Source organism: Phyllopteryx taeniolatus, chromosome 16 (assembly GCF_024500385.1).
Source record: "Phyllopteryx taeniolatus isolate TA_2022b chromosome 16, UOR_Ptae_1.2, whole genome shotgun sequence".
Classification (NCBI taxonomy): domain Eukaryota; kingdom Metazoa; phylum Chordata; class Actinopteri; order Syngnathiformes; family Syngnathidae; genus Phyllopteryx; species Phyllopteryx taeniolatus.
The window spans coordinates 12,985,218-13,012,057 of NC_084517.1; the positions used below are offsets into that span (position 1 = coordinate 12,985,218).

The 26,840-nt window shown below is 40.0% G+C and overlaps 2 protein-coding genes across 7 annotated transcripts; one reads left to right on the forward strand and one right to left on the reverse strand.

Annotated features, from left to right (window-relative positions):
* The first annotated feature begins 1,056 nt into the window (after nt 1-1,056).
* On the forward strand, nt 1,057-14,531 carry ap5z1 (adaptor related protein complex 5 subunit zeta 1). Of its 4 annotated transcripts, XM_061748898.1 has the most exons (18): nt 1,058-1,202; nt 1,376-1,513; nt 2,612-2,792; nt 3,857-4,007; nt 4,150-4,262; nt 4,334-4,505; nt 7,156-7,203; nt 8,196-8,336; nt 9,274-9,311; nt 9,656-9,818; nt 10,780-10,958; nt 11,047-11,189; nt 11,302-11,420; nt 11,555-11,682; nt 12,284-12,381; nt 12,475-12,607; nt 13,428-13,642; nt 13,722-14,531. In XM_061748898.1, exons 1-18 carry the CDS (start codon nt 1,162-1,164, stop codon nt 14,029-14,031), a joined length of 2,511 nt encoding a protein of 836 aa, XP_061604882.1. In that variant the 5' UTR covers nt 1,058-1,161; the 3' UTR covers nt 14,032-14,531. The 4 variants fall into 4 exon arrangements, with proteins under 4 accessions (XP_061604884.1, XP_061604882.1, XP_061604883.1 ...); XM_061748900.1 differs by lacking the exon at nt 13,428-13,642 and having other exon boundaries at nt 1,057-1,202; nt 13,722-13,932; XM_061748899.1 differs by lacking the exon at nt 7,156-7,203.
* mmd2a (monocyte to macrophage differentiation-associated 2a) lies at nt 14,467-25,535 on the reverse strand. Of its 3 annotated transcripts, none has more exons than XM_061748903.1 (7): nt 25,172-25,531; nt 20,665-20,746; nt 18,974-19,134; nt 17,296-17,370; nt 17,094-17,195; nt 16,893-16,962; nt 14,467-16,198 (listed from the first exon to the last, which is right to left on the reverse strand). In XM_061748903.1, the coding sequence occupies exons 1-7, from the start codon at nt 25,285-25,287 to the stop codon at nt 15,998-16,000; spliced, it is 807 nt and encodes a 268-aa protein (XP_061604887.1). In that variant the 5' UTR covers nt 25,288-25,531; the 3' UTR covers nt 14,467-15,997. The 3 variants fall into 3 exon arrangements, with proteins under 3 accessions (XP_061604887.1, XP_061604886.1, XP_061604888.1); XM_061748904.1 differs by having other exon boundaries at nt 16,039-16,198; nt 16,893-17,032; nt 25,172-25,535; XM_061748902.1 differs by lacking the exon at nt 16,893-16,962 and having other exon boundaries at nt 25,172-25,532.
* Between the last annotated feature and the right edge of the window lie 1,305 nt (nt 25,536-26,840).

A 26,840-nucleotide genomic window follows, 5' to 3' on the forward strand; every position in this document is an offset into this window, starting at 1 on the left:
TTTAGAATTCGCAGACTGCATTCTTAAAAACTAAAATGCTAGCAGTATGCCTGTGAGGCATGGCACAAGTTCTGCAACACTAAATCATTAAAAACAAAAAATAAACTTTATTCAAACAGATGTCTGAGACAAACCCTTCACATCAGATGGTTTGACAAAAATTTCCCGATGAAGAACTTTGGAAGAAAACACAATTAGAGCACGTGGAAACTCAAATCAAGAGACAAAAGTTGGAATGAGTAAGATCCATGCTTACGAAACCAACAAAAAAAACATGTAACACGTGTTGCATTTCAGTGTGAGGCCAAGGAAGACTAAAGACAACTTGGAGGTAGTAAACTCAAGGAGAAGCTTAACAACCTGTAACTGGACACAGGAGAGGGCCCAGGACTGAGAAATGTGGCGAAACTTCATTGGCGACCTATGCCCCACTTGGCAAAAGGATGTAAGAAATGTTTTATTTGTTTGTTCTGTTTGTACAGTAATTAACTAATTTCAACACACTTCAATGGGAATGTTTATCAATAAATTGGTCATTCAGTTTCTTTACAATTAATAAAATGCAAGTACCAGTTTGTGCAAACTGAGTTTGCTGTTTATGGAACTAGGATCACCTACAGCGCAGGTGAGTGTCAAATTCAAGACAAGATCACTCAGGGCCAAATCTGGCTCGACACATCATTTTATGTGGTCTGCCAAAGCAAATAATGTAATTATTCTTGTGAACGTTTGCACCAAGATTGCAAATTATGTTTTAACTTTTAATAAAGTTGAGCTATTGCAAACATTTTTTGTGTGTGTGTGTGTCCAAACCCCTTTTAAACATAAATTGAACAACGGTTGAACGAATTGAAAACCATATTTAAAAACCCTGCGTTGCTCACAAAAAAAAAATAATAATAACTTTGACACCCCTGACCAACAAGAAATTAAAATAAATATTATTTAAAGGTTTTAAATATTATTTAGTGTGTGTGATGTTGATGATGACTTTCTTTGGTTGCGGTAAAGACTAATGAGTTTTTGGTTTCTCCTGAAAGCGGAACTGAAAACTGAAAAATCACATGATTTCAGTCGGGACTCGATTAGGGTTGCAATATTTATCTTCCGCTACAGGAGGAAGTGTTTGCTAGAGCTCTAGCTAGCTGGGTTAAACCCAATATGTACTCTCACGGTTCCGAAAGCTTAATTAAACAAGCAAGGTAAGGCGCTGTAACAGCTATTCCGAACATATATTCTGTCTATATAGTTTACACAAATGTTATTGTTCCACTGCTTGCGAAGTAACATACATCTGTCTTCTCTGATGTGCAACATAAAACTAATTTAAATGCCACAAAAGGGCTGATGATTGGTGATGGGGTTCAACTTGTAGGGAGATCCAGGAGTCTGAGCTGCAGAAGTTTTACAGCAGATTAATGAAGTTGCTCCAGGGGAAAGATCATGGTCACGAGACTGTTGACTCCTTGGAAAGATTGCGCCTCATCCTCTCTGCCACAAAGTACACCAGGACGTAAGTGCTATTAAATTACAACCTGACTGTGTTTTTTAACGTCTACAATCGGAGTCCTTCCCTCACGTTCCAACAGTGGTGGGAGGTAACGAAGTACAAATACTCAACTGTACACTACATAGTAGATTTTTGTGGTACCTACTTTACTTGAGAATTAGTTTTTCTGGCGACTTCTTACTTTTGCTCCCTACATTTGAAATTGGATATCTGTACTTTCGTTCTACATCATACTTTGCAAAAAAAAAACAAGGCTTAATTGTTACTCTTTTCAATCGCCACAGATGACGAAACGACGTAAAAGAAAATGTACATAGTTAAGGTAGAGTAAACCGCATTGGAGGTCTTGGGGTCTTATTAGGCAAAACAATAAATAAATAGGGACAGCAGTGAGATGGAGGAGCATGAACCACGGAGCATTAACGACAATGACAACAGATTCAGGGACACAAGATATTCCCCTTCCACTGCCTTATTTAGGAGAATTGTTTGTAGTTGGAAAAAAACAATGTTTCGAGGCAAATGCGAATTGTTCCAGCTTAAAAAACACAAGCATTCAAAAATTCTCTGTCTACCCTGAAAAAAAAACACATAGAAGTAAGGTGCATTTTGTTATCATTAGCAAATTTAGTGGTTTTGTTACTGAGGTCACAATGTTAGCAAAGCTATGGGAAGATGTTTTGATAACATTGTACTCAAGCCAAGCTAGCTAGCTCATAAAACAACAACATGCAACATGTAAGATGTTTTTTCCCCCCTTCTCAGTATGAGTACTATGTAAGTTAATAAAAGAGGAAAACTGTATTATGTGTAGATTTTTTTCTTGTACTAAGTTATCAAAACGGGTAGTGTATATCATTGACAGTAAGAACCTTTGAAAATAATTTTGTTTTTTTACTTAAATACATTTCACAGTCTGTACTTTTTACTTTTGCTACTACTTTTACTAAGTACAGGAATTTACACAAGTAGCTGTACTTCTACTTCCTGTTAGTACAGAGTGTGAGTATTTTTGCCACCTCATCTTTCCAAACCCACATTGACCTCTTAGTCCCGTAACAATGCATGAGTCTGATGAATCCTATGTTTTCTAAACCAAAGGTTGCCCCCCGAGCTTCAGAAGATGCTTCTATCACTCCTCTCTTCACCCCTGGAGCAGCTTCAGGTGCTGAGCTCAGCTGTGCTCAGAGAGACACTGGCCCTCGGTGGTCAGGCAGAGAACTACGGCCAAGACGGCAACAGTCACCTGAGCAGCCACAAAGCTGCCCTGCTGCTCTCTCAGGTGTGCTTATGTCCTATTCTGCTGAATGCATCGCTGCTCTACGAGGGAGTACAGTACACTATAAATGTGTGCAGGTCGCTACAGATGTGCTTTGATGGTTGAAATTGACTGTACCAAGTTTTGTTCAAACCAACCAATCAGAGGATGGAAAAAAGGGGATGTTGTTATGTGTCAGCTAGCTGGTTAATGTAACAGTCCCATGGTTAATGTACTTTTAAGCTACATCAACCAGCACGACTGATCCTGAAGGCCCTTGGGCTTTTTAGAAAGACATGGTACCACATAGGCAAAAATCTGATTGGACAAAAAAATTTAAAATGCACATACTGGAAGGTTTCTCCCAATACCTGGCATACAGTCTGTTGTTGATACTGTGTATTTCGTCATTGCCAGAATACCGAGTATTTCCTAATTTTTTTAAACCTATACTAATGTATAGCTTGACACAATGCTGTACATTGCTTATCTTTTTCATCTCAAATGTATAGTGTTACTTTTCAGAATCAGAATCATCTTTATTTTGCCAAGTATGTGCAAAAAAAAAAAAAAAAACACAAGGAATTTGTCTCCGGTAGTTGGAACTGCTCTAGTACGACAACAAACAGTCAATTGACAGAGAATACTTTTGAGACATTAAGACATTGAGAAAAACAGTCGCTCAGCAATAAAAGGTTGCTAGTAATCTGGTAATGCCGGTACAATATTTATTATTTTTTATTTTTTTGACAATTGTGCAAAAAGATGCAGAGTCCTCTAGCAATTAGAGCAGTTTCAATGACTAATATAGCAATAGTCCGGTGCAATGACCATTGTGCAAAGGGCGCCGAGACTTCAAGGAATGCACGCAGTTTAAAGTGAGTAGTAGTGTGATATTGCGATAGTGCGATTTTTATATTGCAGTGTAGGTTTTTTTCATGTCAGTGTGGCTTTAATACTCATTCGTTGTACTGGGAGATGTTCTTCAAAGCTGTGTTTTTCCTGACACTACTTTAAACATTACCACTGTATGTAGACGCGACACGCATATTTACACTTAACCTTTGCCCACGTTTTACTTTAAACAGGCTGAATCCCGAGATGATCTGTCAGCTCTCTGCACTCAGCTACTTCGCAGTCTGGAGAGCAGACCCTCAGAAGGGCCGACTCACTCGTTTGCACACACCCTGCCAATTGTCAACACCATCCTCACATACAGCCCGGAGAGCCTCACTGAAGGTAACAATCAATAATCAATTAATAGGCAGATTAAATTCGTAATGTGAAAAATGCTACATTGTGCCATTCGGCTTTTGCACACCTAAGTTAAGTTTTTCCAAGTCGTTTGAGTCATAATTTCCCAATGCTTGAATCACTATAGATAACATAACCCTCCTAAGTAAAAAGCTTGTTGATTGGCTGCGCTATGCGAGCACCTCGCAAGGAGGCGGGGCTTCCTCAGGAGGATTCTTCACTGGATCCAGGTCACGTCAGGTATGCACTGGACTGATAACATTGTTCTTTTGTACTTGATCAAATATGTTTCATTATCTGTGTTCCCTTAGCCGCTGCCTATTGCAGAGCTGGATGGGACAGTGTCAGGAGATTTCTTCACAGTGCTGTGCGTCAATCAAGGTTTCACTGAAGACCAGTGGATGAACGTTTACTCCTTTTCCATGCTACGACACTGGCTCCTCACCTTCCACTCTGTGTCCGGTGGCGCTATAGCCGACACTGGTATGTAGTCAACATTCAAAGCTGTTCAATTTATGGTATGAAGTCAACATTCATTCAAAGCTGTTCAGTTTATGTCAGGGGTGTCTGAACTATGGCCCGCATCGTTTGCTTGCATTGCATAGCTTACTTTCTACACTTGGAGAAAAGAAGAAATTTATTCACATCTCTCTCATTTCTGTTTTTCACTAGTCACTCGTAATTCGCTAAGATGCGTCTCAAAATCGCACTTGTTTGCTCCAATTTCTGCTCTTTGTCCAGGTCATCTTAGTACAGATTGCTCATTTTGTTTCTCAGTGTAGAGATGTGATTCTGATGCTGCTATGTACATGGGCGGATCTCTCTTGTAGGATACAGAGCCACTGGCCACCGAAATATCTTGCAAATTCCTTGACTTTTTCTTCATCACCTAACAGTTTTATGTAAAATATATGTGTGTGTATTTAGGCAGCACGGTGGGCGACTGGTTAGATAGAGCGTCTACCTCACAGTTCTGAGGACCGGGGTTCAATCCCCAGCCCCGCCTGTGTGGAGTTTGCATGTTCTCCCCGTGCCTGCGTGGGTTTTCTCCGGGCACTCCGGTTTCCTCCCACATCCCAAAACCATGCATGGTAGGTTAATTGAAGACTCTAAATTGCCCGTAGGTGTGAATGTGAGTGCGAATGATTGTTTGTTTATATGTGCCCTGCTATTGGCTGTCAACCAGTTCAGGGTGTACCCTGCCTCCTGCCCGATGATAGCTGGGATGTGCTCCAGTACTCCCGCGACCCTAGTGAGGATAAGCGGCTCAGAAATGGATGGATGGTTTGTGTATTTATATATGTATGATGGATCGGTTTTAGCGTGTTGAAAGGTGAAGAATGTTAAAAGTGGCCCTTGCATCCTTCGATTTTTCTTTATGTGGTCCTCGGAATAAAAAGTTTGGACACCCCTGCTTTCGGTCACAGACACAAAACAGAAAAACAATTTCTGGTTCACAAAATTATGATTTAACGTATCGTATCGGGGATTTAGCCTTTATTCAACCAATGATGATGCCCATCAGTCCATTTTTTCCCCTCAATGTACCCTCAAACTATTAAGTGAAAGTACAACCCCAATTCCAATGAAGTTGAGATGTCGTGTTAAACATAAATAAAAACAGAATACAATTATTTGCAAATCATGTTCAACCTATATTTTATTAAATACACTACAAAGACAAGATATTTAATGTTCAAACTGATAAACTTGATTGTTTTAGCAAATAATCATTAATTTAGAATTTTATGGCTGCAACACATTCCAAAAAAGCTGGGACAGATGGTAAAAAAGACTGAGAAAGTTCCGGAATGCTCATCAAACACCTGTTCGGAACATCCCACAGGTGAACAGGCTAATTGGGAACAGGTGGGTGCCATGATTGGGTATAAAAGGAGCTTCCCTGAATTGCTCAGTCATTCACAAGTAAAGATGGGGCGAGGTTCACCTCTTTGTAACAATGTTCCTCAACATACAATTGCAAGGAATTTAGGGATTTCATCATCCACGGTCCATAATATCATCAAAAGGTTCAGAGAATCTGGAGAAATCACTGCATGTAAGCGGCAAGGCCAAAAACCAACATTGAATGCTCGTGACCTTCAATCCCTAAGGTGGCACTGCATCAAAACCCGACATCAATGTGTAAACGATATCACCACATGGGCTCAGGAACTCTTCAGAAAACCAATGTCAGTAAATACAGTTCGGCGCTACATCCATAAGTGCAAATTGAAACTCTACTATACACAGCAAAAGCCATTTATCAACAACACCCAGAAACGCGGTCGGCTTCTCTGCATTTTCAACATTTCAAATTGTTTTGGGAAATTGTGGACGTCGTGTCCTCCGGGCCAAAGAGGAAAAGAACCATCCGGACTGTTATAGACGCAAAGGCCAGCATCTGTGATGGTATGGGGCTGTGTTAGTGCCAATGGCATGGGTAATTTACACATCTGTGAGGGCACCATTAATGCTGAAAGGTACATAGAGGTTTTGGAAAAACATATGCTGCCATCCAAGCAACGTCTTTTTCATGGACGCCCCTGCTTATTTCAGCAAGACAATGCCAAACCACATTCTGCACATGTTACAACAGCGTGGCTTCATAGTAAAAGAGTGCGGGTACTAGACTGGCCTGCCGGGAGTCCAGACTTGTCTCCCATTGAAAATGTGTGGCGCATTATGAAGCATAAAATACGACAACAGAGACCCCAGACTGTTGAACAGCTGAAGCTGTACATCAAGCAAGAATGGGAAAGAAAAGCTTCAACAATTAGTGTCCTCAGTTCCCCAACGTTTATTGAATGTTGTCAAAAGAAAAGGTGATGTAACACAGTGGTAAACATGACCCTGTCCCAGCTTTTTTGGAATGTGTTGCAGCCATAAAATTCTAAGTTAATGATCATTTGCTAAAAACAATAAAATTTATCAGTTTGAACATTAAATATCTTGTCTTCGTAGTGTATTCAATTAAATATAAGTTGAACATGATTTGCAAATCTGTTTTTATTTGTTTAACACCACGTCCCAACTTAATTGGAATTGGTGTTGTATTTTGAGGAATAAAAACCTCAAATAATTTCACGTTGCCCATTTCAGATGACCTCCTCTGTGTATTTATCATCTCCAGCAAACAGGTTACAGCTAAGTCTCTCCCTCTCTCACTCATTTTCTAATGGTAAGAAGTGAATTTGGCGTCCCCACGCCCGACCCCTTGCATGTGCGTCGAAAAAGCCAAATGAATGAAATGCTTTCAGCTAAGCCCTTTGTCTGATAATTAATACTACACCTGATCTAAAGCATGAGTTAACCAGAAACACTGACATGGAACTTCTGTGTTTCCCACGGTCTCAGGTTTGTTTTGGATGGAATTTATCCATTAATGAAAGCCCTTTCACTAATATAATCAATATTGTGTATTCCTGTAAATGTTTATTTTTTTCCATTTTTATCTACTTGAGATCCTGGGGAAAAAAATCAATTGTATGTTCTACAATTCCACACATCTGTATTGATGTGCATCATGTATAATAATGTCTATTAACATTTTTATTATTGTTAAAACGAGCAGAGCTTGCTTCTTTTCAGTTCAGCACACAGAACCTTCAACTAAGCAAACTAAAATAAATTTCTTGGTATTTAATATACAAGTGCATCTTCATGAAGTTTTCAGCAGTTCTATTAAAAAAATGAAACTCATATACAAATTAATTAAACTTGTAGAAAAATAATTTTCTGAAGGATAATTCCTACCTCATTTCTATATTAACATCAATGCTTATCTAATATTCTAATTTCTCGAGGCGGTAAATTTTTAGTTGTCATTAACTGTAAACCATAATCATTTCAATTAAAAAACAAAATCATGAAATATTTCACTCTGTTTAGTGGATCTGATGTTTTTCATGGTCCTGTATTTAAATTCTTTGAGATGCACTTATATGCCCTATCTCCTTCCCATCACCTCTCAGCACCACATATAAAATAACTTGATAATTTGAATTTCTCTAAAATCAGGGCAGTATAAGGCAGACAACACCATTTTCTAAAATTGCCAACTCCTGATTGTGCTTTCTAATTCCATTTAACTGGTTCGCATGCCGACACCGCAATATTGTGTGGATATTTGTTATCACCCCAAATTCTGATCTGTGACCTGCCATGTAACAGATGATAGGTCAGAGATAGATGGGTCTGTGGTTTCCATGGTTTCTGCCACATCCACCTCCAGCCGACTGCTTCCTCCGAAGGAGCATCTACGAGAGAAGGCCTTCCAGTACTGCCAACGCCTCATTGAACAGTGTGATCGCAGTACGTGTCCGCCACTGTCAGTGCTTGTCAACTTAAAGCTTAAATGTAATCGGTTGTTGAGCACAATGTTCCCCCCGCTATATCGCGGTTCACCTCCCGCGTCCACACCAGGTTACAGATTTCTTTTGTGGGACCTATCTACTTGTCTGCAGCAGAAATACTTGTTTTGTCGCAGAAATCTGTGGTTTATAACGATCGTTTTTCATGGGTTTTTACAGATTTTTACATTAATATAAATACTGGTACAGTATTGAAGACATTGATGAGAAAAAATGCAGTAATAAGTCAACATGTATATAAAATAATGACCATTTAAGCAGAGTTGTGGGTCTTTTCATTTTCTTGGGCTCTTATCGGCTGCTGTAATGTCACGCATTTGCGGATAGAACACTTTTAATTTCATTTTAAGTCCTACGAAGGCCCCCAAGCGACCTACATCTTCGAAGGCTTCTGGTAGTAAATCTAAACTCCAGAGGACGATCCTGACGTTTCAGGAGAAAATCAAACTCTTGGGTATGCTTTGGGAGGGACAGATTTGTGTGGAGAATGCTGTCAAATTCTGTTCCTTCTTGATATACGACAGCTATGGAACATCATACCTTAAGCATTATTGCCATCTAGGGGTATTCCCAGCCCACAGCGTATACAGTATCAATACCGTACACTATTTTCTATACATTTTATTATTTGATTATATATTTTTAGCAAACATGTTTACAATGTGTTTAAAATTGTAATTTAATAAGTCTAAATATGTTTAAAGTGTATGGGAGGGTTGAAACTATATGGTCTCTATATAGTGGCTTTTTCACCTATTGCGGGTGGGTCTGGAACGTATCCGTGATAAACGGGGGTACACTATAGCTATGTGCTGGTGTTTCTATACACTGTGTAAGCCTGGATAGCTGTAATGTTTAATTTTGAATCTTTCTTTCAGAGGCCCAGAAGAAAACGGATACAGATCTGCAGAAAGCTGTGAGCTCATCTTTCTTTTTCTTTTTCACTCACACTGCAGGGTTATGGGGGAGATACTTAGGAAAACGTCTCTGACAACAAAAATAATAACAAAAGTCTAGTCTTGTTTTGTGGTATTTGTTCTTGAGAGCATCAATAAATATTGTAAGTTAAACAGAAAGTGCAGAAGAGGCCAATATTAGCTTCTAAAACTGAAACAGAACAAACCACATTGCAGATTCAGTACTCTGCAAAGTCATCTGTTCCTATACTAGCAATGATGATTACTAGACATATAATAGCAGAGTAGTGTTTGCGATGTTGGAAAGATTTTATGAGGCTATTGTATTTGTTTCCTCCATCAGTGTCTGGTGGAAGCGGTGTGTATCCTGGACTGCGTGTGCATAGAGGATGCGTCCTTTGTCTACCGGGTGTTCCCGTGCATTAAGGCGCTTTTTGGTCGTCTCAGCTCAGACTTGTCATTCGCCAGAGTCCTGCTGCCCGTGGCACAGTTCTATCTCAATCATGGCACGTATAAGCACAAAACTATGGTCACATTAGCACACACTTCTGGTTGGCCTAACAACAGCAATTTCAAAGTTTCTCCATTTTCCAATTTATATTCTCATCTGATAGTTTACCTGATGTCGGCCAGGTTCAGTTCATTTTGGAATTGTATTTCATTTTTCATATTCCATTACCTAAATAAAGAGTACCAAAATAGCTCATCTGTCTAACCAGTTTTTGGCCCTCTTTTGTGGTTTTGCCTGCAGTGTGTTGATTAGCTAATCTTTACTTCCGCACGACAACAAAAATGGAACGTGGCTTTTCGTAAAGGAAACTTGCCTTCAGCTGTATGCCAAGAAGGAAGACTCCAAAAATGCAGGATCTCTGTTGCCCTCTGTTTACCTTGTTTTCTTCTTTATTGAATTAATTGGTTGTTACACTGTGTCACACTGCCACCCAACGGTAGACACATAAGCCAAATCACGGTTTACTGTTCCAAACTGTACCAAGGTGAACCGGACTGTATGTACAGGCTGTGGTTTAAACATGACAAAACTTTTTAAATCACATCACAAACTCACAAACAGTAATATTTGGCTTTTGGGTGAAAATTTCAGAATGAACCTAAAATGCACTGTAACCTTTCCAGGTAAATTTAAGGTGACCTTCTCTGAACTTCTGAATGTACCTGTCCATCATGCTGTTAACATGACGACACCCAACAATTTGCATAGAAGTGGAAATTCATTGGTCCATTTATGGATTAGATACTGTACCTGTTGTGCACTTGTACACATGCATTCAAAAGTGAGAGAAGGTCAAATTAAGTTTACCTGTAAAGGCCATAGTGGATTTTAGGTTAATCCTGAAATTTCACCAAAAAGCCAAATTACCTCAACTTTTTGTGAGTGCTGTATGTGTCACTTGGTTACTTCATTCATCACGAACATGAATGGCTTGTTTTTTTTTCTCCCCTGTTTAGGCGAATTGGCAGCTGTAGACTGTGACTGCGTCTGGAATCTGGTGTTTGGTCGATTCCCTGCCGAGCTCTTTAATGACCCTTTCTTGGCACATGAGCTTCTGCGCTTCTTGCGACTAAATCTTGAGAATGTGCAACTCCGAGTTCCCCAATACACACGCCACTTCCCAAATCTTTTTAAGGTAAATAAAAAAAAAAATGGGGGGGAAAAGAATGCTGTGCCAAATTGTTAATTCATACTTGCTTGCCGGCATTTGCTGTCCTCTGCAGTTCTTAGCGTGGGACAGCCCTGCAGTGGTTGATGACTTTGTTGATCTGCTGCCCTCTATGGTGACATCGGGTACTGCGCTGGAGCTGCTGCATACTTTGTTGGACCTCCCGTGTCTCTCTGCTACTCTGGTCTTGCAACTGAGGTGCACATTTGACAGATGAGCATTAGCCAAGTCCGGGGAAAAAAGTGAACCTCATCCAGTGTCATGGCAATTTGGGCTTCTTCAACTTTGTGTGCTCCCGCATGTGTTTCAGATCGATGTGTCTGCCCATTTCTGATTCGGGAGGGCGCAGCCTCCCGTCAATGGATGCGTTCCGAAATCCATCTTTCCGAGCACTGTTCCTCTTCCTACTTAGAGGTGAAGCGGGTTCAGGTAATCATACAATGTTTTTAATTACCCAAAAAAAATTTCCGGGGGACTGTTGACAACACGATTAAGGGCTGTGTCCAACAGTCTATTCTGCGCAAAGATTGCAAACACAAATGCATTGGTGTTGTTTTGCACAGGTGACACAATTGACCGACTCAGCGTGCTCCTCGAGCTGTTATCCGAGACTGCCAATTGGCCGAGAGTCGTTCAGTGTGCCCAGACTGTCCCGATTTTGCTGCATATTTTCTTCAACACAGTCATCACAGTGAGGAAAATAAATGTTCTAGGGCAGTGTTTCCCAACCATTATTGAGCCAAGGCACATATTTTACTTTTGAAAAATCCCTCGTCACACCACCAAAAAAAAGTATAAAAAAAAGTAAAGTATATACTTTATACGGAAATAATGATGATCTTGTCCCAGTTCAGTCAAATTTACTTAGTGTGAAATCTGGGCCTGTTTGGTTGAACATATACTCACAGGGATTGAAATAAAAACACAGATCTATTTCTAGTTATTATGGCAGACATGCTGACAGATGGATACACAGGTTAATTGTAGTTTTTGCTATCTAGTGGAAGAGCATTGCATTGTTCTGCCTGTAAGTATACGAGTAAATAATCATTTTCTAACAAAAGTTAAATGGGTAAATTTCCCTCGGCACACCAGATGATCTCTCACGACACACGAATGTGCTGCTGCACAGTGGTTGGGAATCACAGTTCTCGGGACTACAACTGTGTGAATTTTTATCTAATATTTAGTAACATTGCTTTTCTCTTTCATTGGTTCTACCTAATGATCTTTAAATGTAAGATCACTTGACCAGGTGAAAAGATATGATCAAAAATGGCTCTTTGTTTTAGGTGGCTGACAAGACGCTTTTAGGCCAAGTGATTTTGGTGCTGCTGGAGAGAAGCAGCCTCCTCCTCAACATCCCAAAATACAACACAGATATACACAGGTACAGTGCAACACACACAATGAGAACAAAGTGCTAATCCGATGTCTGTCATGGAGGCTTGCATGTTTCACCTTGGGTGCGTTGTCTCTGTAGGGTGTTCAGCCGCCAGCTGATGAACCTGTGCAAACTCCACCCCTCTTTGGTCATGGACCAATCCCACGAGCTGCTGGAGTTTGCTGGAGCCACATCCAACGTTTACGGCAAACAAGAAATCTACACCCATGTGGTAAGAAGAATGAGGAGTTTCAGACTGATACTGCAATTGCAAGTTCGTGTTGTAATTCTGAATTAAATAATCAATCATGGTTTGAGTTACACCAATTAAATCTTGATTGCTCACCTTACTGAGACATTTTGGACTATATAGTCCCAACTTCATGGAAACCGCTTAGGGAAGGCCCTTTTGTGTGTATTTTGTCTTATCTGCTGGGCTTAACACTTATCAGAAGCTGTGACCTACATTTACAACCTAAATTTTAATATTTGTTCCATGAAATTCTAATAATGTATTACTAAATGTCTATTACTTTTTTATTTTATTTTTTGTAGTGTTTGTCTTGCCCGCACTGCTTCCAGTATGTGTATGTGGATTTAAGATTTGTTTTTGTCCAGTCAGATTTCAGCTTCTATGTACTGCCATGTCAACGTAATCTGCCCTGGGCCTTCAGAATCACTAGTGCTGGATGAAGTTACTTAAACTCTATTAGCAATGGGACTGTTACTTTAACCAATTAGATTTTAAATTCGTCCACGTCATGCTTGTATTAGTTGATTAGTTTAGTGTGGAAGAACTTAAGAACCCTGACTTCAACATCATAAAACACCTCTGGAAAGAACTAGAAAACGGATAAGGGACACACTCCTCCATGTAGTTGTAGAAAGTCTTCCTAGAAGAGAGAAAGCCATTTTAGCTGCAAAGGGGTGACTCACTCTAATTTCTCTTCTATATTCACTTTCTGCCAGGAGTCCCAATACATTTGTCCATTGAAAATATTTTGTTTCAATACAAAACAACTCTTGTTATTTTCAAATACATCTGTCTTCAGGTATTAGTGCTCGGGGATTACCTGTCTGTGTCATATGACTCTCGCTGCTCCGTGAGGCTCATCACTTACTGTTTTGAGACTTTGGAGGCAGTGCTGTTTGAGATAACATCATCTGCCCCGCCACCTGGAGCAGGCTGCCCCGCCCCTCGCGTCATCACCAGTCTAATGAGCGCCCTTGCTAAGCTGGCGTCACGATCACATGACCTGATACCAAGGTCGCTTCAAGGAATACTGTACATTTACAATCAGTGGTAATTGGACGTCAATGTATAATGTGTGATGTGTCCATCGTAGGGTGTCCCTGTTCCTCTCCAAACTGAGAAATGTATCCAGAGGGGGGTCCGTTTCCTGGTGCGATGATGAAGAGGACCTAGTTTCCATAATAACTCTCGGGGAGGAGTTGTGCGCCCTTCTGAAGACGCCCGGCGTGGCTCAGAGTGTCCTGAACCCACCGCCGCACGTCACCACACCCCAGTGGCACCAAGACACCAACGTGGCCTTGCCGCTCCAATTGCGAGCGCTCACCAGACTCACACAGGCGCACACGTCGCATGCTAAAAGTCAACACACACCTACTTCTCCGTCACCCTACACAAGCACGTAAACAAACGTCAATGTACATCCATTTTCGATACCAATCCTCCAGTTTAGGGTCACAGGTGACCTGGAGCCTATCCCAGCTGACTTAGGGTGTGAGTTCACCAGCCGATCGCGGGCCACATTTAGACAAACAACAATTCACACTTATGGACAATTTAAAGTTTTGATTTAACCTAACATGGATGTTTTTGGAATGTGAGAGGAAGGAGTACCCGGAGAAACGCACAGACAAAACCTACAAACTCCACACAGAAAGGCCCCAGCCGAGAATCGAACCCAGAACTTTCGACTGACGCTCTAACCAAATGCTCCACTGTTTCGCCTGGGCGTACAAACTGTAATTTGAGGTTTAGATTGATTTTTGCACTTTTTGTAAATACATCAGTTAATGCAGCACTGATGACAAACCCAATCACAAAAAGACACTCAACAATCAGTGTACTATATTAGCTCTTCTTTATTCTTTAACGTGATTTATCAGAAATAAAATATGTACAACAATGATCATCTGATTTGTATAAAAAAGAAAAACAAAGTCTCCGGAGCCTACAGAGTGGCCAGTAAGAAAATAGGTGAAATGTTTGTATAACAACATTTGGAGGATTTCTGGAAATACAGACATTGACTATTAGAAAGTGCTTACAGTTTTAACAAAACAAAAAAAAGGTAAACTATACCAAGAACACCAGATTACAGTTACCAATGGGAGATTACCTCATCTTTAATGCAATCGGTCTTCATAAAATCATTGTAATCGTTGGATTTTTTAAAACTCCCCACTTGAAATGAGCATTGTTTATGCTTACATAGAAATTTGAACTGACTTGAGAAACTGAACTCTTACTGCAAAGTGTGTTGCTTGTGGGTTTTACGCTCCATTTTGATGTTATTCAGCTATTGAAAATGAACAAAAGTTGAAAATAGTGGTCAATTTTGGTACAATTTTAGTGGAGGGGATACAAAGGGCTCCTAAATACAGTAGTTGCAAGAGAACTAATTGTTGTTGCCTTATTTTCTGCCTTAAAACTACCAGGATGCAATTAGTACAACATGAGCAAGAGATGTTCTCCATCAGTTGTTCTCAAAGTGTGGTGCAAGTACCATGAGTGGCACGTGCACTCCCACTAGTAAAGTACCACTGCATGAATTGTTCAAACTGCATAATGTTACAGTAGCTTCAATGTTTTTTTTTTATTTTTTTTATCCATTACATTTTTAAGGTACAGTTCAGTTGTATTCCACTTTTAAGTACAATACCTTTGCATTTAATCTTTTTGAACTGTTTTTTTCATTAGGTAAAAAAACTCTGCTTTTTATGCAGTACATTTTCATTGTATCATTATTCAAATATAGTTACTTTCCTATATTTAAGGCCAGAATTAATGTTTAAACTCTACATAATGTTAATGGGGCCTCTGTTATTATTATTATTTTTTTTTTAATAGGGATAAAATGCGCCTAATTTTGAATAAACACGCTACTGTATTTTCTTGGATACTTGTAGAGCTAAGAATTTTTTAGGTGCACTTTGTGTCAAACGTTTGAGGACCACTGTTCTACACCCTTCGACTTGGTGCAGATGATGTAAGATAAAACTCATGACAAATTTATGTCTCTGCCTTCTCTCGCTACAAAGATTTGCCCAAGTGTCCTGACTTGACCAAATATTGGTCATATCAACATCTTTGCAAGTTGATACTGGTACCTATGAGGTAATTAAAATTACTTTATTACTACCTATGATTGGTCCTTCCAAAATGATTACAAAAGCAGAATTAGTGATTCATATTAAACTCACTGTGCTTTATCATCGTTGAGGTCAAGTGTAGAACAGTCAGGTTTATCAGCTCTTACCTATCAAATAGCATGTAAACTATTTACTTAAGACCACTTTCTTTTCCACCACTGAGCTTGTGTTTTCTCTGCCAGTAACTTGGGATGAATTCTCCCAGCGTGAGAGCAGCGCTCCGTCACCTGGAGGTCTCCATAAGTTGCCGAGGCAAGTAGAGGTACCTCCAGATGGCGTAGTAGTGAATGCCTGCTCCGGCTGCCACGAAAAGATGCCAAATAGCGTGGGCGAAAGGTACAAAGCCGTCACTCTTGAAGAAGACCACACCCACAACGTAGAAGACCCCTCCCATGGCGAGTTCACACACACCTGCATGGTCCACCTGCAACATGACGGGCAGCTTCAATTTCTGATGCATTAGTGACAACATGATCGAATACTTCAATGACATACTGTTTAATTAATTCCTCTTACACTGCTGTCAATCAAAAGATTACATTATTTACCAATTTTGGACTCACCTATTTTATTGGAGCATAGATATTGTTTACAATAATACGAGTAGCAGACAAATAGGAAAGAAATGTATATTATATAATAATAATATTTAGTGTCGTTCTTGAATTTGAAGATTTGTTTTGTAGCGGCTCTCATTAGATTGTGCAAGTGTACAAAATTGCATGTGACCAGTGTTTCTGGACGAAAAGGGGTCAGTGCCCCTTGACAGTTGTCAAATTTTTACGGCCCTAATGGCTGTCACACTGCTCCTATTTGTAGTGCAATTTACACCATCAATGGCAAGTTCCTCGAAACAGGATTAGTTTTAGGAAACAGCAAAGCGGAAGATACCTGCTACTACCACCACTGATGAAAACTCCAAACTCCCTGTGTTATTCAGGACAATGTCAAATAAAGCCTACTGAAAAAAAAATGCATAATTTCAACTGTTCAGTTTCATAAATACAGGCAGTCCGTGATTGCTGCACAATGGCAGGATGTCTGCTGCAATGATAAAATGTTTTTTTTTTATTTTAGTGAGGGAAAAAAATAATAATACAATGCTTCAAGCTACTTACCGTAGACAAGATAACCAGAGCAGGAACAGCTCCCATGGCTACATATCCCAGCAACTCTACCAGCTTGTACCTGCCCGTGGAAACTGTTATTCAATGCCAATGATTCTTGTCCAAACAATGATGGCGTGTACTGTAAACACCTGAGAGTGGGCGTTTGGTTTCAGCCACACTACTGTGTGAAAATCAAAGTGATGATCTTACCGCTCATGGAAGAAGAAGACGTAGATGGACCCAAAACAAGCCATGACCCAGATCAGCCAGCGCATGTGGCACGCCCACGGGCCCAGCTCCCTCAGCATCAACCTGTCCACACACGTCATGCAAACGTCACGTCACCTCCGGTGTGACCTTAGCCACCCGTCAAACCGTAATATCGCGTTATTTGACTCATCGACAGACCTACCAGGGAGAGTAGGACGCGGCTATGAAGAAGTAGATGGCCATTCGGTCACACATATGGAAAAGTTGCTCCACCTTCCTGCAAAAGACAAAAATGCTACAAAATGGAGAGAATATACTGTTGGAAATAAATTAATACAATTTAATGGAACGAATAATAGAATTCAGGTTGCAAATGTATGTCAGTGTTTATGATTGTGCTTAGGCTGAAAGTGAAGGCCTTGTTGGCCCGGACGGTCCACCAGTGATAAAAAAATAAAAAATACAAATTGCTGTTCTACAAATGCTGATATATGCTGATACCATGCGAGCATGCCCCTAAAGCTGCATAGGCATGACATCAGAGCAACTAACTGCACACTCTGGCACTGAATTCGCAAACGTCCAGTATTTCAGAAGCTGAGAAAAATATCTACACATGCATCAAGAATGAGCCGCACATTTTGTACTTTGACTGACTTTAAATCCCTTGAGAAGCGGTGATGCTGTTATGTAAGGTTAAAGCAAGCGGAAGAATAAGAACAGTAAGTACGTTTGACGCACAATCGCACTGGGAGGATTGCTTGTCTCGCAGCATTCACACAAATAATCCACTCAATCCTTCGTACTCGCGAAACGAAAAGAATGGAGGATTTAGGAAATGCTGTCAACCACTGAATTATTGTACACTCCCATCTCCCCTATTGATTAATTGAATCATTTTTTTATGTTCTGCCTAAGTGTTCCGAGGTACAGAAGAACCTCCAAAGTTTCAAGTTATTTATTTTTTTCAAAACAAATTTTGAAAAATGTTCCTGTAAGAAATGATGTCAAGTGACTTAATTCGTTGCAGGCTCCAACTGTCACATAACATGTTGTTATAAAACCTTTATTAACTGTTAGTAACATTTAAACAATTTTAGCAGTGCTACTACAAAGCGCTAACTTCTGTAGAGTAAAAATCTAATCAAAATAAAATAAAGTAAAACTAATCGACATTTGACGTTCTAACAGACAGGTACAGGGAACAGTTTGTTGACAACCTTCTCTGGTAATTTCCATCCTAGTTATTAGCCATTTTGCTATAAAATTATGTTTGCATGAGGGAGAAATTAACTACAGTCTTATAAAAAGTACACGATAGAAATACTTTAGTAAAAATATTGTATAGTATATTGACAGCAAATAACCGGTAGAAGTTAAAGTCACCTAGCAGAGTATTACTTGAAAAAAGTCTTAAAGTATCAGACATTAATTGTACCTTAAGTATTCAAAGGCATTTTTCTTAAATTCTGGGAGTAAAATATTACAAAAAGTTATTGGTTGGAATTTTGATTTTGTATTTTCATTGCGCTACTGGAAGTTAGCCTGGCCATCACTTGACACTGGCATCTGCTGGCTTCATGTCGTCAGAAGAGTGTAAATAATTTTCCAGCGACAACATCTCTCAGCATTGACATTTTTTAAGGAACTGTCATTCTTCATGATGTTACTAGTACGACGTGTTCTATGAATGTGATGCGAAATATCTTTATAACCAGGTCACATCTGTTGTTTATCTGGACACCTCTGGCTATTTCATAATTAACAGTATAATGAACAAACTGTGTGTGTGACTGTGAGCACAAACATTCACATCTGGCAAATCATGCCACATGTGACACCCCCAACACCCCCCCCCCCCCACCCCCCTCCACACACACCTGAGGTGGCTTATTTTCCAGGCAGTAGCGTGGAAGAGCGTTGAGGTGACAAAGAGACCAGTGAGTCCACTGCCATAAAGCCAGGCAGCAACACGATGCCATTGGTCACCTGACAGGAAGTACAGCATGGAACCACCCAGCAGGCTCGGTAGGATCCAGAACTGTAATGACACCAATAGCATTTTTACAAGAAATATTATGATGACCAACCTGAGTAAACCCGTTTGCGCAATTATCCAATATCTTTGAAATCCATTTTAAGGTCCATGTACTAGTATGTTCTTGGTCTGCACTAGTAGAATGACAGTGCCTTACTAGTAAAGTGTCTCCACGAGTCATCTTTATTAGAAAACTACTGTGCTGCACTAGTAACACTACTAGGCTTAACTCATATGCATGTGTCATAGACTGGTAGACTTCTTATAAAGGATATCGGCTAAATTATTACAATTTTCCATTAAATAAGTACTTTTAATGTTATACTACATCTAGATTTTATTTAGAGGAATGTAATTCTTTATGTTTACTAATGCAAATCCTGAGCACATTCAATTTAATAGAAAGAAAAGTGATTTTGCCGAACATTTTAGAGCTGTAATTGCAATACTGTGAAACTGCATTATTTTTGCTCATGGTTATCATCAAGTCAGAATCGGATCCAGGCCCATGCCTAGGAATCCAACCCTATGGTGGGACCGTCATAAAATTGTAGGTGCTGTGGCTTCTCCAACATTCCAAAAACATGCATGTTAGGTTTCCTGAAGACTCTAAATTGTCCCCAGGTGTGAGTGTAAATGGTTGTTTGTCTTTATGTGCGCTGTGATTGGCTGGCAACCAGTCCAGTTTCACCCAAAAGTCATCTGGATAAACTCCAGCTCACCCATAACCCTAATGAGGACAAAGGGTAGAGAAACACACCGTACCGTACACACACAGCAAGGTAAGTCAACAGACTTGCTCCGACTCTTTTTCTTGATAGCGTCATGCCTTTGCGTGGCAGAATTCATAGGCCAAAGAAAAAATATTACATATGCCAGCCCCACCCACTAGGCTGTTTTTCTGGCAAACTGTGGATGGAATGCTGGCAAATACACAAAACTCCCAAAATAACCCTATAAATATTGTAAGGTAATCACACAAGGCTGTGTGAGGTCTTTAACTTGAGTGATGTTGTTTTACTATACAAAATAATGATACGCAACACAGTCCAGATCGTAAAACAATCCCATGTGTGTAACTAAAGGCCTTCTCAGCCATACAAAAACCTCTTAAAACTTTTTGTCGTTGTTGCACAAGGTGAACATGTTGTTGCTTGTGATGTGCGGCTTGCCTTTCACTTGTTGTGCGAGGCTTAACCATCACCATGACCGCGCTTTCTCCCTGCTCTTTTCCATCTTTCATTCACTCGTTTTCCCTCCGAGGCCGAATGCGTTCAGGGATTACAGCAGATTAGGGAACGCTACAGGCTGAATCGTGGATTACAGACCACTGTCCCTAGCAGAGAGCCCCAAATCCTTACTGTTCCGCCTCAATCCTCTGCATCTTTTTTCAGATCTTTCACTGAACTGATGTTACTCATCAGAAATACAGTAGTCTTGGACATAGAGGGGATAAAACACAAATGATTTGCAACTATACCCATCATAATTCCACAATTCACGTGTTTGATGTGTGTTTTTTGTGTGACTCACCCCGTGTGTGGCACAGTTAGCAGCATGTTCGTATTCAGTTGGCTGGTATCTCTCATTGGCTGGCACCCTGGTATTCATGAACCTGACGACACAAAGGAAACGTGTTTGTACGTCATTTGTATAGTGAAGATCTGATGGCATCGTTAGTTAATTTACAACGGAATTATTTCATAACCTGTGAGTGTGTGCGGGTGTGTGTGAGTGCTGGACTCATTCTTGCGGGATTTAAATGCTGCTAATCCACATCACGTTGTAGGGAATTGTTGCATGCCCCATCAATACTCAGCTCACATTTGACATTACAGTATGTACAGTAAATATCAAGTGTTCTAGATTTGTTAACTTAGATGGGTGTTCAGAAAAAGAACCTGCACTCCCCAGTTTTATACTATACAATATTATTTATAGACTCCAGTGATTTTTGCTATTTATACCAATCATTAAATAATGTAAATACACGCGCGTGCACACACACACGCGCACGCACATGTAGTTTCATTGGTCCTGTGACAATAAGCTTCTATTCTATTCACAGACACATATCCACCTATGAGTTATTATTATTATCAGCAGTCATATTAATCATAAAATGCTAGATTCCAACATAAAAATATATATCAGTTTAATGAAAATATGATTAAAGTACAGTATTTTGAATTGCAATATTTAAAATGATTTCCCCCTGCAATTGGCTGGCGACTAGTTTAGGGTGTACCCTCCCCCCTAGTCACCAAAAGTCCGCTCGGCTCGGCTCCAGATCACCCACAACCCTAATGAGGATAAGCGGTATTGAAAATGGATGGCTGGATGGTATTTCCTTGGGTTGAACTATTTCAGGTGAGTATTTCAATATGTTGGTGAGCTCCTTAAGAAGTGGGCAAAATTCCAAATGTGACCTGACTACAATATAAAATCTATGAAATTTACAAATCAATATTATTATATGGACTCCCTGATCCTTTTTGATGTCATAAATCCCTTCCACACAAAATCTCATGAAGATTATCATAATAAAAACATGTTTTGTGACAAACTGCATTGTTCGGCGACGCTAAAGTCTTCCCTTGCATGTGTGTGTGCAATTTTATCCGATTTAAATCCCAGAGAGAAGGAACACATCTGGAGATGTTACAAAAGCACACTTAATACGGCAAGATGAACACACAAGCACACACACACACACACAGACACGGAAAGCTTTACCCAGGGCCACAGGTGCATCTGTGTGGGTCAGCTGTGTTATTTAATCACACATTGAGAGCACATCCATGCTTACAAACATGCTGGCAATCGTGTCTTGCCCCCAGCACACCTACAGTATATCTTTTTGGTGTAACCATTTTTTTTCTATAGAATGTGGAGGGCACTCAATTCTAATATGAAACACAAAACCCCTCTTGTACAACACATGCACCATGTAGAGGACGGAAAGCCTTTATGTTTAAAGTAGGGGATCGACCGATTAATCGGCTGGCACTTTTCAAACCAGCAAAAATTGGCAGATTTTTTTTTTTTTTTTCTTGATTTCTTTTTTACATTCAAACAATGCAGGAAACCAAGAATAAAACAAAAAAAGCCACAGTGCACAAAACAATCAGCATAACAAAAGCACAAAAATCGCATTTGGAAATGTCTTAATCAGGATTGAAAGCCAGGATGTTATGTAATTTTAAGTCCGTGCTTTTTTGCATGTTTTTGTGCTTGAAAATTCCTCTCTGTTGTAAAGTTAAACAAATACTAAAGGACAAATTATTGTAAAACAGTCAAATGTTCTGCCTGTAACTCATACTGTATCTTTGTTGTTGTGAATCATTAAATAACCAAAAAAGAAATGACTTTATTAATGATCTAGTTTCTAAATTAATCGGCCAATTAATCTGTTACCAGAATTTTTTTTCTGCCAAATATCGGAATTGGCATCAGCCTACAAAAAATCCATATCGGTTGGGCCCTAGTATTAATCAGTATGTTCCACTCTAGGAGAACGTTTTGAATGTTTTCCCAGGACCTTCCTGTACTTCCCGTCCATTTGTCATTGCAACACAAACTTGCAGGCACCTTTTATTAAAAGGAGGCTCACACATGAGTGTTGTGTTACTTTGATGAAAGCAAATATTAACCTGTGACATAAGAACCGCCTGGGTAAAGAAAACTGATGTACGGCCTTTTGTTTTCCCAGGGAGCTTGGTGAGCTTCGCCCAGCCGTGTTTTTCTGGGCACTGTTGAAACGCTATCAATGGACCTGAGTGTTGCACTGTGATGTCCTCTAATTGCTTCTGATGGAATTGTGAGTGTGTTTGTGTAGTTGGACTAAAGAGAGGGGAAGACTGATCAGAAGAGACATTGTTGTCATCGTCAGCGCCACTACTCTCTGGCTTGGGCACACACTGTCCCTTCGCTCGTGCACACACACACACACACACACACACACACACGCACACATGCTCACACACACACATACATTATGTACATGCCCAAATGTGTGTGTCTGTCTTTGTGTGTGTGTGTGTGTGCTTCTCACAAAAGTAAGTGTTTGGATAAAATAGCCCATTTCAGCACATTCCATATATTAATAGGATCGGTTACATTTAAGCTGTGCGTGTGCGTGTGCGTGTGTGTGTGCGTGTGTGTGTGTGTGTGTGTGTGTGTGTGTGTGTGTGTGTGTGTGTGTGTCCAGAGCGATTTCATTTTCCAGTAATGCTCAAGTTCACCTCCTCTGGGACTCAAACTCTGATTCTCACGATGACTGTATCACCATGTGCATGTGCACACGCCCACAACTGCAAGTTTGTGCATGTGCCTGTTTTATATTTATTATATGTAATGGTAAGCTTGTCTTATTTAAAAAAAAATAAAAACAGAGAGACCAAGACATTTCATTACAACGGTTTTTCCGCAATTAATGTAACCTATTACATGTACAACTCAATTTAAAATAAAATACATATTTTTGGGAGGGGTAAGTAAAAATGAACAACTGTGCTATTGTGGTTGCACAAGTGTGCACACCCTCTTATAACTAGGATGTTGCTGATCAGTTAACCAGGCAATCACATTGAAACGCATGTTAAATAGGAGTCAGCACGAAACTGCCTCCATTTAAAGCACGTTTGTTTGACACTAAATAAAGTTTTTATGTAACAGTCGGCTTTTCCTGTCCTTTTTTTTCTTCTCCTTATTTAGCAGAAAGCTGAAGCTCTTAAACTAACACTGCACTGTTAGACATTCATGTAAATTCCACAGTTATTTAACACAAGCCAAACAGTAAACTACATTAAAGTTATTATACAGTAATTAATTACAGTTTCCACTGCATCATGGGATTTTGGTTGACGTCACACAGAGTTATTGTGTTTTGCAGCAGATTTGTGAGGCCGCGTGTCTCCCAGCACGCATTGCGCCATGAAATGCTGAATAAAGACATTAATCCTTAATGTTCATGAATGATACGGATTAATTTAGCATGACGTTTAACGTGTGTTTACTTTACCTGTAGTTCGTTGAATGTGTTTTATTAAAATCTCGTGTTACATTAATATTGCAATTTGTTTTCATGAAACCCTGACTGTGGGTCGTGTGCGATAGTGACATCCCAGTAATTTCTGCCGTATGCGAAGTGAAGTGAAGCTAAGTGTTACCTGGTGACTTATCTTTAAACATTGATTTGATTGATTTGATTTATTGTTATTATTTTTTTTGTAACTCTCTTTATGGTGTGTAACGCCAACCAAAATCCCATGATACAGTGGAAACTATGTATTATAATCATGGTACAGTATGTAACTGTAGAATTTACAGTAATGTCTAATTGTATTATAATATATGCCCAATTCCCCAGCATGCATTGTAATATTTATGGCTCCACAGTCATTTCGGTGTAAATAACAAGACATGGAAGACACTGGCAACAGTGTTGCCAGCAATTTACTGTAAAAACCCTATGAAATGTCTAACACTGCATGTTGTTGTTTTTTCAAAGAGCCCTATGTAACTTAATAAAAGAGGGAAACTATTTTGTAATTTTGTTGTTTCACATTTTTTCATTGTGGCAAATTATCAAAACAGCTAGAGTAGTTGACAGTAAAAATATTTTTTTACTTTTGCACATTTTCAAAGTTTGCGTTTTTGTACTCTTGTTGAATCAGTGCTTCTGCTTGTTATTCTTTTTCTTTTACACAAGTACTTCTACTTAAATAGTGTGAGTACTGCACTAAAGGACACGTTAAAAAAAAGTAATATATTAATGTATAGCGGAATGATACACATTTTGAACTGCAGCTTTAGAGCAAAAAAAAAAAACGCACTGTAAAAAAATGTTTTTTTTAAATAAAGTTTTACTGAATGAGATGCAGTTATTGTCACGCACACTCGCGAGTGCACATTCTTTACTGTACACACGCAGTCGATCCAAACTAATCTATTTGGCTCGAACCGTGCGCGTCAGTGCGTTTGGATGCACTACAACCGTTCCAGTTGTAAAAGTTCAAATGACCAAATTTCTCATTACCTTCCAAATGTCGTCCACTTCAGGTCCATCTTGCGCGCGCGTGTTTGCGCGTCTCCGTCTACGGATCCCCCATTCCGGACGTCCCACAGCCGTGCGCTCAAAAATAACAAACACATAAATCCGGCCGGACCGACGACAACCTGTAGGTTCGCTCCGGCACACAACGACGGCTACCCGACTTCAACACAACTTTTCACCACTGTGTGAATGGACCCAGGCTGCATTCCTTTTAGCCGGCTTGGGTCGTGGGCTTGTGGGTCTGCGCAGAGTTTTTGTGCAGCGTCTCAGATGTGCTTGCAGGATGTTCAGCCGGCTGGTCTTGTAATCCCTCCTCCCCTCTCCTGGCCGATGATAACACAGCAGCCAACCACCACTCCTCCCGACGCAATTTATCTCCTCCCTCAAGTCTGTCCTGTATTTTAGCTGTAAATATTTGTAGAGGAAACACTGGCCAATGGACTGCAAATACAGTGCTGACGAAGCCTCTAAAATCGAACCCAATCCCTTGAGGGAGGCTCAATCTGTCGCCATAATACATATCCTGTATTAACTGGCTGCACTGGGGATGGTCTGTCAGTTTTCCTGCAATGTAGTCGAGTCAAATGTCACTTTTCTTTTTTTTAGTCTTGTCCAATACCAGTGGCGAGCCGTCAGGGCATGCAAGGTCTTCTTTGCTAGACATTTGCAACCTACATTCTATTATTTGTTCCATTAAACTGTATTCATCTAATCTCTTCATTTAATAGCATTTCTAATGGCTGCAATGCTTCCAGTACTTGTATGTGGATGTGAGATTTTTTTATTCTTTTTTTTTTTTTTTTTTTGTCCCATCACATTTGAGCCGCTATGTCACTCTAATCTGCTCACGGCCTTGCCTTGGGACTGTTTCTTTTACCAATCAGATTTCAAATTCGCCTCACAGGGCCCACTAGCTGGCCCAAAATAATGTCAGTATTTTTTCGGCCGTGGGTTGGTTAGTTAGCGTAAACCAACTTCAACTAGCAAAACACACCTGTGGTCTGCACACATTTGTAGTCTACATTTAAGAATCAGCATATCTGGTGAGAAGTCACTGATGGTGTGGTGGTACACTCGCCTGACTTTGGTGCAGGGAGCGTGGGTTCAGTTCCCACTCAGTGACGGTGCGAATGTGAGTGCGAATGGTCGTCTGTGTCTATATGTGCCCTGCGACTGACTGGCGACCAGTTTAGGGTGTAGTCCGCCTTTCGCCCGAAGTCAGCTGGGATAGGCTCCAGCGACCCGCGACCCTAACCAGGATAAGCGGTGTTGAAAATGGATGGATGGACATATCTGGTGAGTATGAAATATTCTATATAACTGTTTATTTTTGTCATCTTGTTAGAAAAATATTTATTCTGGCATGCTGTTAGACCGTATTGCATTTTTGTAATTTTGGTGGTTTCTCTAATTGTGACCTAGTGTTGGTATAAAGAGGTGGATTAAGTCAGGCACGTCCCCATCGAAGGTGAAGGTACAAAAGCACGGCCTGCCACTGTGATTAACATTCCTAACTGACATAGCAGTGTAAAGATAAATTAACCACTGTAAATGAAAACTTGAGAAGCATAATGGTGAGAGAACAGGAAGTTTTTCGCAAAGAGATACAGGTGGTCCTCAGTTTACGACGGAACCGACATACAGCGTGTTG